Source organism: Gouania willdenowi, chromosome 10, assembly GCF_900634775.1.
Source record: "Gouania willdenowi chromosome 10, fGouWil2.1, whole genome shotgun sequence".
Taxonomy (NCBI): Eukaryota; Metazoa; Chordata; class Actinopteri; order Blenniiformes; family Gobiesocidae; genus Gouania; species Gouania willdenowi.
In genome coordinates this window covers 17874169-17886999 of record NC_041053.1, presented here as the reverse complement: position 1 = coordinate 17886999, position 12831 = coordinate 17874169, and the positions used below count along the sequence as shown (strand labels likewise).

Genomic DNA, 12831 nt, shown 5'->3' with positions numbered 1-12831 from the left:
AATTCAAAGCAATACATCCTGTATACAATACATATCAACACGATTTTTAACCAAATTAATGTTGGCCTTAACTATGTCAAAAAAGCAGGTAAGCTAGTTGTTTAGACTAATCTTTAAAACTAATTTACGTTAAGAAAAAAAAAATATTCATGGAACTGTATAAATATTGTAAATCAGTGCAGTTCTTGATGACAAATGACCGAAAATCCCAGTTATGTCACTCGGAATCAGTGGATTTGAATGACCCGCCAATAACTTCCGGGGAACAAATTTGTCTACATGAATCACGTGACGGTCAAGCATTTTGGACTTCCGTTGTCACAACTCTCTCTATATACGGCTCTGCAGCAAACAAATCACGCAGCAATACAAGGCTGCTATTACGTTACGCTGTGTGAGAACTGCCAGAATCTGAATAATTTTATTGCCAGTTAAAGTATAAACAATACATCTTGGTGGATGGTGTGAAAAAACTAAAACAAACCAGAAACACAATAATAATAATAATAATAATAATAATAATAATAATAATAATAAATACAAGCTGGTAGCATGTTATTAAATCACTGTCATGAAACATACAGAGAATATCGCTCCGTCCACTCTCTGTTTCTGTCTGTTTAAGACACTTTTAGGCTTCCTAAAAGTCCACCTAACTACTATTAACAGTTTTACTCCTTAGGAGCTCTCTTAGGGCCTCGGAAGCTTTGTGAATTACTTTAATCTTAACCAGGAAAAATCTTAAAATTCGAGGAATTCTAAGATTTTTCTAAGAGTGACATCACTAAGAGCTACTTTTAGCCTTAGGATGCTTTGTGAATATGAGCACAGGTCATGGCTGCTGCTTGTCACATTGGTAGAAGTGACAGTACCTGAATCAATGGGAGGCTCCTTACCCATAGGGGCTGTTGTTGGGTCAACACACAACGTGTTAGTGGCCTCAAGCACCCACTGCAATATGTCTGTCCCATTGGACAAAGTGCAGTTTATGAAGATGTAACCTGGGAACAAAGACGTGCACTTTATCAGGCATGCTTTGATTATTCCTGTTCTACATTCATCTTTTTTTTAACTCACCACAAGTGGTTAACGTCACTTCACCAGAGCTTTTGCTGACTTTGTTTTGGACATGACAGACCAGTTTTCCTACAGTTTGTAGTTTCAGGTGAATAATGTTGGTGTTGCTGCCCTTTGGGACGAGGTCAGAGTCTGTCAGAGGGCGTCCATCCAGAGTCCAGCTGTAGAGAAGACTGTCCCCTTTAGAGGAGCAGGAAACTTTCTTCTCCCCCATAGAAAGACATGTAGGGACGAGCTGGACAGAAGATACTGGAGCTGTGTAAGAGATTGTTTACAGATTATAAATAATCTGAGTGTACACTTTACTCTATATGGACAAACCAAAAAGAAACAACTGACCTTGAAAAGACAAATTTAGTTTCCGTTCTTCTTTTTGTCCCCCATCTACAAAAACATCAAGTCGATACTGGCCACTGTCACTCGACTTTAGTTGATTTATTCTATAAATACCATTTTGTGTAGTAAAATCTGCTCTCTTCTCTAAAGTATTCATTATAACATGTTTATTCTTCACTACCAATAATATACTTTTATATTTAGACCACATGTATGTATGATTTTCTACAGCGCTGTCCATCAGCCTGATGAATATAGATCCATCCAAAGCTGCATAACACTGAGCGTTATTCTGTCTGCCATCACAGTGATTTTCCACACCTGCAACACAAAAGAATTACAGTCTGATCTGTTACTTTGCATGTCTTTCTGAAACTCCACCTTACAAATGTGTTTTTCTTAAAAAGGTTCTCATTGTGAATTGTTTCAAACAAGTGTTCTCTATGATTTGAAAGTTAGTTTTAGATTCATTTTCATTGAAATCATTTCAACATCAAACAAGCAAAACACTGAGGATCATTTCTATAATAATATAAACATGTTTGTATATTTAATTTATCTAGAATTTGAGCCCATCTGAGCAGATTCCTAAGATATAACTTTATCATATCAAATGTCTTTTCCATTTAGGTTGTTTACAAATGGTTCTCAACAAATTGTCAATATTAAACCTCCTGGCAGTACAGGCCAGGGTTGCCCATTGTGTTAGTATACATTTGTTTTTTTAATTTCATTACAGCATTATATGATCTTTAATCTATTGTTTATAACCTTGAAATTGTGTTTAACATAGAATTTTTGATTTTTCTAAGAGTGACATCACTAAGAGCTACTTTTAGCCTGAGGATGCTTTGTGAATATGAGCACAGGTCATGACTGCTGCTTGTCACATTGGTAGAAGTGACAGTAACTGAATCAATGGGAGGCTCCTTACCCATAGGGGCTGTTGTTGGGTCAACACACAACGTGTTAGTGGCCTCAAGCACCCACTGCAATATGTCTGTCCCATTGGACAAAGTGCAGTTTATGAAGATGTAACCTGGGAACAAAGACGTGCACTTTATCAGGCATGCTTTGATTATTCCTGTTCTACGTTCATCTTTTTTTTAACTCACCACAAGTGGTTAACTTCACTTCACCAGAGCTTTCGCTGACTTTGTTTTGGACATGACAGACCAGTTTTCCTACAGTTTGTAGTTTCAGGTGGACATTGTTGGTGTTGCTGCCCTTTGGGACGAGGTCAGAGTCTGTCAGAGGGCGTCCATCCAGAGTCCAGCTGTAGAGAAGACTGTCCCCTTTAGAGGAGCAGGAAACTTTCTTCTCCCCCATAGAAAGACATGTAGGGACGAGCTGGACAGAAGATACTGGAGCTGTGTAAGAGATTGTTTACAGATTATATATAATCTGAGTGTAAACTTTACTCTATATGGACAAACCAAAAAGAAACAACTGACCTTGAAAAGACAATTTTAGTATCCGTTCTTCTTTTTGTCCCCCATCTACAAAAACTTCGAGTCGATACTGGCCACTGTCACTCGACTTTAGTTGATTTATTCTATAAATACCATTTTGTGTAGTAAAATCTGCTCTCTTCTCTAAAGTATTTATTATAACACGTTTATTTTTCACTACCAATAATTTACTTGTATCTTTAGACCACGTGTATGTATGATTTTCTACAGCGCTGTCCATCAGCCTGATGAATATAGATCCATCCAAAGCTGCATAACACTGAGTGTTATTCTGTCTGCCATCACAGTGATTTTCCACACCTGCAACACAAAAGAATTACAGTCTGATCTGTTACTTTGCATGTCTTTCTGAAACTCCACCTTACAAATATGTTTTTCTTAAAAAGATTCTCATTGTGAATTGTTTCAAACAAGTGTTCTCTATGATTTGAAAGTTAGTTTTAGATTCATTTTCATTGAAATCATTTCAACATCAAACAAGCAAAACACAGGATACTTTTTCTTCACGGTATAATATAAATCAAATTTAGACTGTGGTTTTAAAAGAGTGTAAATTAACAGTCAATGTGTCATTTTACAATAATATTAACATGTTTGTATATTTAATTTATCTAGAGTTTGAGCCCATTGGAGCAGATATAACTATAAGATATAACTTTATTACATCAAATATATTTGCCATTTAAGTTGTTTACAAATGGTTCGCAACAAATTGTCAATATTAAACCTCCTGGCAGTACAGGCCAGGGTTGCCCATTGTGTTAGTATACATTTGTTTTTTTAATTTCATTACAGCATTATATGATCTTTAATCTATTGTTTATAACCTTGAAATTGTGTTTAACATAGAATTTTTGCAACTAACCATCATCTCTTGATCATAACTCACTTGGTAAAATAATTTTCAATTTGACAAAACAATGCAATTCACAGGTTTGGTGTTTTTTGTATAATGACTGATATAACAGTGCAACAATAAACAAAACTGACCAAGTTTTGTTTGCCTGTCCAATTTTTATATGATTTTTGTTCAGAAACTCTGATGTTACATCAATACATGACCCACTCAATAATTAGAGTCAGGTGGACATCATATGGTCTATGGCTCCGTAGTTTTACTCCTCGAATTATTTAACATAAATGGTGGCCCAAGTATAAGTTAATCAACAATTTGATGCAATCTTTTATTTTGTAGGTATTGTTCTTCATAGAAATAATGTTGGATTCTGCTTAAAGACTATCATTTATTATAAATACATCACCTTCACCTACATCTGTAACAATTTGAGTGTACAAGTATTGTGTAGGGTTTGCAGACCCAGGGTCATGAGGTGGAACTCCAGTCGGCTGTTATTGTTTTTCTGTTTATTATTGGGTCGGTAGTCAGTGTTGGTGTTGTCCCTCTGTGAGTTCTGGCCTCATGAACGTCCATTATAATATCTTACTCAATAATAACATTCCTGCAAAACTTGTCATGGATCACAAATTACATTTTTTTTAAAAACTCACCAAATGAAACTTGGAGCAACACAAGCAGAAGTCCTATCACAGCTTCCATATGTGTGAGTGGACACAGTCAGCACCTCTCAGGATTGTTTTTTGTTTTTAATCCAAGCGAACTTGTGCACGTTGCAGTGTGAGCTGTTATCATCCAACCTCTGAGAGGAGTGTGTGAAGCCTGTCAGCAGAACTAGTTTAAATGTGAACATATTTAGTGTGAGGAGGAGAAGAGGAAGGGATATCTGTCACACTTCCTCTTTCAACACTAGCTGTGTGTGTGTGTGTGTGTGTGTGTGCGTGTGCGTGTGCGTGTGCGTGTGTGTGTGTGTGTGTGTGTGCGCGTGCAATGTTAACCACTGTGTTAACCCTGAGCTGAAGATCAATGACATTTTAGAGCAGGGGTGTCAAACTGCACTCCACATCAGGGGCCATTTACATCCCAGTTTGATATCAGGTGGGACGAACAAGAAAAATGGCCATGTGTACATGGGAGCTTCAATTCCCCTTTAATTTCGAATTCCTCTTAAACTGACCTCCTAAACTTAATTCCGAATACAAATTTAACTCAGAATTAAACTTAAATCTGAATCGGTGGCTGCTTTATTCCTATTTTAGTTTTGCATACAATAATTCTCAGATCTTGTAAACACTTGATTCCACTTTAAGTTAATTATGATTGTTATGTCGCTGTCACTCCTTCACCCAAGACTGCAGGTGGTGCTAGTTTTAATAACCCTTCTTCACATGCACAGTGCGCAGAGTCACTGCTGCGCACACAGACCTGACACACGGTGCAAACACAACGCACCTTCTTCATTACATAACATGAAGACACAACTTATATTTAACAGCCACTTCAGAACATGGCTAACAAAGTGCACAATTCCACTCTAAAGTGTTAAACAGAACACCACTGTGCACTCCCACAATCCTTTGCAGACGGCTTCCCCTCCATGGCTGCCACAATATTTAGTGTGAGGAGGAGAAGAGGAAGGGATATCTGTCACACTTCCTCTTTCAACACTAGCTCTGTGTGTGTGTGTGTGTGTGTGTGTGCGTGTGTGCGTGCGTGTGCGTGCGTGCGTGTGTGTGTGTGTGTGTGTGTGTGTGTGTGTGTGTGTGTGTGTGCGTGTGTGTGTGTGTGTGTGTGTGTGTGTGTGTGTGTGTGTGTGTGTGTGTGTGTGTGACAATTAGAAACTGATGTATACCACACAAAGGTGTGGCCAGTTTAAGGGTTGACGATGTTAACCCAGAGCCCAGAGCCTGCCACTAGGAGAGCTCAGGGTTGCCCATTGTGTTAGTATACATTTGTTTTTTTTTAATTTCATTACAGCATTATATGATCTTTAATCTATTGTTTATAACCTTGAAATTGTGTTTAACATAGAATTTTTGCAACTAACATCATCTCTTGATCATAACTCACTTGGTAAATTAATTTTCAATTTGACAAAACAATGCAATTCACAGGTTTGGTGGTTTAGTATAATGACTGATATAACAGTGCAACAATAAACAAAACTGACATCAAGTTTTGTTTGCCTGTCCAATTTTAACGGTGGCCCAAGTATAAGTTAATCAACAATTTGATATAATCTTTTATTTTGTAGGTATTTTTCTTAATGAGTATGAGCTGCAGTCGGCTGACTGTTATTGTTTTTCTATTTATCATTGGGTTGGTAGCGGTGTTACAGTCCAATCAGTATCCAGATAATCTGGTGACTGACTATAGACTGTGAGGCTGGTGTGAGGAACAATAGATGTTTGAACTTCGACCATTTGACACTTTTGCAAAAGCACTTACAACTTTTTTGAGGGCAGTAAAGTGTTTATTTTGCATGTTATAAAATCCTTTTAATGAAACGTCATCAACACACAAATTACGCCTCTGCTATCGGTGTGAGGTGGAAAACATGATACAAGATCATTTTTTTTATCAAACGTAGCAAAATAAAAGTCTGTCTGTTGGTCGTTTTATGTGGTGTTTTTCATATATATATATAAAAATACACCTTCATATACATATTCAAACTTTCATATATAAATATTTAATTTCCTGAACGGCTTGCCATAATATATATATACCAGTCTTTGTCTGTCCTACAATTTTATTTTCCTCATGAACTTCCATTATAATATCTTACTCAATAATAACACTCCTGCAAACCTTGTCATGGATCACAAATTACATTTTTTTTAAAACTTGTGCACGTTGCAGCGAGAGCTGTTACCTCTGAGAGGAGTGTGTGAAGCCTGTCAGCAGAACGAGTTTAAATAGGAACATATTTATTGTGAGGAGGAGAAGAGGAAGGGATATCTGTCACACTTCCTCTTTCAACACTAGCTCTGTGTGTGTGTGTGTGTGTGCGTGTGCGTGCAATGTTAACCACTGTGTTAACCCTGAGCTGAAGATCAATGACATTTTAGAGCAGGGGTGTCAAACTGCACTCCACATCAGGGGCCATTTACATCCCAGTTTGATATCAGGTGGGACAAACAAGAAAAATGGCCATGTGTACATGGGAGCTTTAATTCCCCTTTAATTTAGAATTCCTCTTAAACTGACCTCCTAAACTTAATTCCGAAAACAAATTTAATTCAGAATTAAACTTAAATCTGAATCGGTGGCTGGTTTATTCCTATTTTAATTTTGCATGCAATAATTCTCAGATCTTGTAAACACTTGATTCCACTTTAAGTTAATTATGATTGTTATGTCGCTGTCACTCCTTCACCCAAGACTGAAGGTGGTGCTATTTTTAATAACCCTTCTTCACATGCACAGTGCGCAGAGTCACTGCTGCGCACACAGACCTGACACATGGTGCAAACACAACGCACCTTCTTCATTACATAACATGAAGACACAACTTATATTTAACAGCCACTTCAGAACATGGCTAACAAAGTGCACAATTCCACTCTAAAGTGTTAAACAGAACACCACTGTGCACTCCCACAATCCTTTGCAGACGGCTTCCCCTCCATGGCTGCAACAATATTTAGTGTGAGGAGGAGAAGAGGAAGGGATATCTGTCACACTTCCTCTTTCAACACTAGCTCTGTGTGTGTGTGTGTGTGTGTGTGTGTGTGCGTGCGTGCGTGTGTGCGTGCGTGTGCGTGCGTGCGTGCGTGCGTGCGTGCGTGTGTGTGTGTGTGTGTGTGTGTGTGTGTGTGTGTGTGACAATTAGAAACTGATGTATACCACACAAAGGTGTGGCCAGTTTAAGGGTTGACGATGTTAACCCAGAGCCCAGAGCCTGCCACTAGGAGAGCTCAGGGTTGCCCATTGTGTTAGTATACATTTGTTTTTTTTTAATTTCATTACAGCATTATATGATCTTTAATCTATTGTTTATAACCTTGAAATTGTGTTTAACATAGAATTTTTGCAACTAACATCATCTCTTGATCATAACTCACTTGGTAAATTAATTTTCAATTTGACAAAACAATGCAATTCACAGGTTTGGTGGTTTAGTATAATGACTGATATAACAGTGCAACAATAAACAAAACTGACCAAGTTTTGTTTGCCTGTCCAATTTTAACGGTGGCCCAAGTATAAGTTAATCAACAATTTGATATAATCTTTTATTTTGTAGGTATTTTTCTTAATGAGTATGAGCTCCAGTCGGCTGACTGTTATTGTTTTTCTATTTATCATTGGGTTGGTAGCGGTGTTACAGTCCAATCAGTATCCAGATAATCTGGTGACTGACTATAGACTGTGAGGCTGGTGTGAGGAACAATAGATGTTTGAACTTCGACCATTTGACACTTTTGCAAAAGCACTTACAACTTTTTTGAGGGCAGTAAAGTGTTTATTTTGCATGTTATAAAATCCTTTTAATGAAACGTCATCAACACACAAATTACGCCTCTGCTATCGGTGTGAGGTGGAAAACATGATACAAGATCATTTTTTTTTATCAAACGTAGCAGAATAAAAGTCTGTCTGTTGGTCATTTTATGTGGTGTTTTTCATATATATATATATATATATATATATATATATATATATATATATATATATAAATACACGTTCATATACATATTCAAACTTTCATATATAAATATTTAATTTCCTGAACGGCTTGCCATAATATATATATACCAGTCTTCGTCTGTCCTACAATTTTATTTTCCTCATGAACTTCCATTATAATATCTTACTCAATAATAACATTCCTGCAAACCTTATGGATCACAAATTACATTTTTTTTAAAACTTGTGCACGTTGCAGCGAGAGCTGTTACCTCTGAGAGGAGTGTGTGAAGCCTGTCAGCAGAACGAGTTTAAATAGGAACATATTTATTGTGAGGAGGAGAAGAGGAAGGGATATCTGTCACACTTCCTCTTTCAACACTAGCTCTGTGTGTGTGTGTGTGTGTGTCTGTGTCTGTGTCTGTGTGCGTGTGTGTGCAATGTTAACCACTGTGTTAACCCTGAGCTGAAGATCAATGACATTTTAGAGCAGGGGTGTCAAACTGCACTCCACATCAGGGGCCATTTACTTCCCAGTTTGATATCAGGTGGGACAAACAAGAAAAATGGCCATGTGTACATGGGAGCTTTAATTCCCCTTTAATTTAGAATTCCTCTTAAACTGACCTCCTAAACTTAATTCCGAATACAAATTTAATTCAGAAAAAAACTTAAATCTGAATCGGTGGCTGGTTTATTCCTATTTTAATTTTGCATACAATAATTCTCAGATCTTGTAAACACTTGATTCCACTTTAAGTTAATTATGGTTGTTCTGTCGCTGTCACTCCTTCACCCAAGACTGAAGGTGGTGCTATTTTTAATAACCCTTCTTCACATGCACAGTGCGCAGAGTCACTGCTGCGCACACAGACCTGACACACGGTGCAAACACAACGCACCTTCTTCATTACATAACATGAAGACACAACTTATATTTAACAGCCACTTCAGAACATGGCTAACTTTTTTTTTTTTTTTTTTTTTTTTTTTATCTTGTCTGCACATGCTGTCAAAGGTCAACACCACAGGAAGTGCAATCATTATGAGACAGCAATGCATATTTTGTTATTGCAATAAAATACATTGATTTATTTTATTGCTTAATTGTGACCATCACCAGCCCTCCCTAAGGAAGGGTAAGAAATCTTTTATTATAGGGAGGATATAAAAAGGGAGAGTAGTGTTACACCTAAGTGGAGGGGGAGGGGAAGGGGAGGGGAAAGGGAGCAGGGAGGAGAGACTCAAGACAGGAAATAGAAAAGGTGGGGAAGAATAGAAGAATAGCATATGTGCAAAAAAAAAAAAAAAAAACTGCTACTGCAAGCCCAGGAACTGCCCTGGGCCCGCAGATGCAGCCAGGCCAGCAGAAAGAGCGGAGGCCAGGGAGCCCCAGGCAACCCCCCCGCGGCCGAGCAACCCCCCAGATGCCCCCAAGATCCCAGGCCGAGAGGCAGCCACCGCCCCCCACACACACACATCCGAGGAAGCCCCCCCACCCACCCACACCCAAGCACCCAACCCCCCGAGGGAAGGGCCCAGAGAGTCCCCCGCCCGAGACCCCAGCAGAGGAGCCAAGGCCCCCGCCCAGCAGACGGCCAGAGCCGCGCGGAACGGGCAGCCGGCGGGGGCCCGCCGGTGGGCCCAGAGCCAGCAGGATCGGACCCCAGGCCAGAAGGACCCGGAACAGAAGCGGCACCGAGAACAGCGCCCCCAGGGACGACAACCACGCCCATAGTCGCCGAGGGCACCAAGGGGATGCTGCAAGCCGCCCTGCTGGCCCCCAGGCGCACCGACCAAGCACCCCAGAGCACGCCAGATCGCCTTTTCTTGATGCCGCCCGCGCGACAAGTGTGTGAGCCAGACCAGCTGGGAGTGAGTCATGTGAAGTGTCCATGTAGGAGGCCTGTCTGGTAGGAGCCCAGCCCGTCCGCACGGCGGGCCACCGGAGAGGGCAGACGGGCACACGGCACCGCGGGCCCTAGAGACGCGCCGAGCAGCACAACCGGAGACCCCCCGCGGCACCCCCCGAACCGCGGCGGCCATACGGAGCACGGCGGGACCCCCCCCCCCCCCCAGGCGGAGCCAGGCACCAGCCACATCCCCCAGCAGTCCAGGAGGCGACCCCCGCCGCCAGCCGGCCCAGAGCGGCACGCCCCGCCAAAGCAGGCGGCGACCGCGCAGGAGAGAGACCAGCTCCCACACCAGGGCCAGCACAGGTCCGCACGACACAACGACATAGCACCCTCCACAGGTGGGCTGCCCCGCCCCCCCCCCGACGAGAGAGGACACCACCAACCACCCAAGCAGGGCCACCCCGCCAGCCACGGACCGATAGGTAGGCGAACCCATGCTCCCCCAGCCAGGCACCACAACCCCACATCAATGTCGCCAGCAGAGCCCCCCCCCACCCACGGAGACCACCCCCAATCACCCCCGCGCCGACATGATACACCCCCGACGCCATCACAGCCCGGAGGACAGCAGGCCCCAGCCAACAGCCCCACCCCACCCAAGGCGGCGCGGCACCTCGCTGAGCTGCAGCCCGTCCCCGGGCAGACGGTGGGAGGGCGCACCCCGAGACGCCGAACCCAGAGACCCACCCCCGGGGCGCCCCCACCCAGACACGGCACCCACGGGGCCCGGCGCCCCCAGCCAGCAGACCAACCACCCCGACGCGGATCCGCCAGGACAGGAGCCACCACACACACCCACCTAGCACGGCCCAGGGGAGGCCCCACAACTCACCCTACCCTCCCCCCGAAGCTACACAAGCCGGCCCCTGCGGTCCTCCAAGTGAGCCCCCGAGGAGGAGGGGGAGGGGGCGGCCCGGCCCACCGTGCCGGCGGCACGCTCAGCGAAGGCGCACCCCGGGGAACCAGGCCAAGGCACCCAGACCGGCCGGCGGAGCAACCCACCGCACCACCCCGCCACCCAACAACCCAGGACGCAAGTGCCGCCCCCAAGAGCAGCCGCCCCCAGCACCACCCCCATCCCGGACCCCCCCGTCCCGAAGCCACGAACCCCACCACCCCAGGCCCCCAGACGAGCCAACCCCCGAGCCACCCACCCAGCGCAGCAATGCCCGCCCCCCAAGCGAACATTTTGGGGGCGGGCATTGCTGCGCTGTGCAGTGTGAAGAGAAGTGTGTGAAGCCTGTCAGCAGAACGAGTTTAAATGTGAACATATTTAGTGTGAGGAGGAGAAGAGGAAGGGATATCTGTCACACTTCCTCTTTCAACACTAGCTCTGTGTGTGTGTGTGTGTGTGTGTGTGTGTGTGTGTGTGTGTGTGTGTGTGTGTGTGTGTGTGTGTGTGTGTGTGTGTGCGTGCGTGCAATGTTAACCACTGTGTTAACCCTGAGCTGAAGATCAATGACATTTTAGAGCAGGGGTGTCAAACTGCACTCCACATCAGGGGCCATTTACATCCCAGTTTGATATCAGGTGGGACAAACAAGAAAAATGGCCATGTGTACATGGGAGCTTTAATTCCCCTTTAATTTAGAATTCCTCTTAAACTGACCTCCTAAACTTAATTCCGAATACAAATTTAATTCAGAAATAAACTTAAATCTGAATCGGTGGCTGGTTTATTCCGATTTTAATTTTGCATCCAATAATTCTCAGATCTTGTAAACACTTGATTCCACTTTAAGTTAATTATGGTTGTTCTGTCGCTGTCACTCCTTCAAAACAGGAGAACCTGGAGAAAACCTAAACAAAGCAATGAGAACCTGCAAACTCTACACATAAAGACCCCAAATAACCTGAAATCAAACCAAGGCACTTTTGCTTTGAGGCAGATATTTTAACCACTACAGAATTGTCTCTATTAATTAGTAACTAAGCAAGTACAGAAGGAAACCTAAAATTTCAGATTTCTGACATAATTAGTTGCAGAAATATCATTGGTTGGTTAAATAATCCATTGTGTTTTTTACAAGTTTAAATCTAAGTGTAAGGGTTAATATTAGTGATGTCTCTGTTTAATAGTGTGATAATAGTTAGTGATATTTAGTCTGTGTTAGGAATGTGATCTTTAATGCAGTCGCAGCATGTTTTTACTGATTTCATTTGGAATTTTTTTTAATTTCATTTTTTTTAATTTTTTGATGCAGTTTAGCTATGTCGTAATTTCCCCGACAAAAGGCTTTCAGTGAACTTTGCATGTTCTCCAAGATCTTTTGTTGGTTTTTGCTCCAAACATTACTCACTTTTTAGTCATGAAAACAATTGTAGAGCCTCTCTGGGCCACCAGGGGGCGACAGCAAATCTACAAACTAAAACAAAGGTGTTCATCAAGTAAAACATTTAACACTGAAATTTAAACCATTGAAGAATGGTGTATTTTACAATTTAACAGCCAGTGATCACTGGTATTACAGCATACATGCAGACAACCAGAGGTGGCAAAAGTACTAGTTTTCAGTACTCAAGTAAAAGAATAGATACTTGA

The 12831-nt window shown here is 42.3% G+C and overlaps 1 protein-coding gene across 5 annotated transcripts in view; it reads right to left on the bottom strand.

The window, feature by feature from the left end:
• The window catches only part of LOC114470848 (uncharacterized), a 90401-nt gene extending 85825 nt beyond the window's left edge, over positions 1-4576 (bottom strand). For 2 of the 5 annotated variants that reach the window (XM_028459199.1, XM_028459200.1), the window contains exons 1-6: positions 2868-3030; positions 2529-2783; positions 2348-2452; positions 1417-1734; positions 1078-1332; positions 897-1001 (exon numbers count right to left, since the gene is read on the bottom strand). In XM_028459199.1, coding sequence (XP_028315000.1) covers positions 897-1001; positions 1078-1332; positions 1417-1734; positions 2348-2452; positions 2529-2742 — 997 coding nt within the window. In that variant the 5' untranslated portion in view covers positions 2743-2783; positions 2868-3030. Of the gene's footprint in view, positions 1-896; positions 1002-1077; positions 1333-1416; positions 1735-2347; positions 2453-2528; positions 2784-2867; positions 3031-3070; positions 3120-4394 lie in introns of those variants that run through there. The other 3 variants (XM_028459191.1, XM_028459190.1, XM_028459194.1) reach the window with 3 other exon arrangements.
• Positions 4577-12831: the final 8255 nt, after the last annotated feature.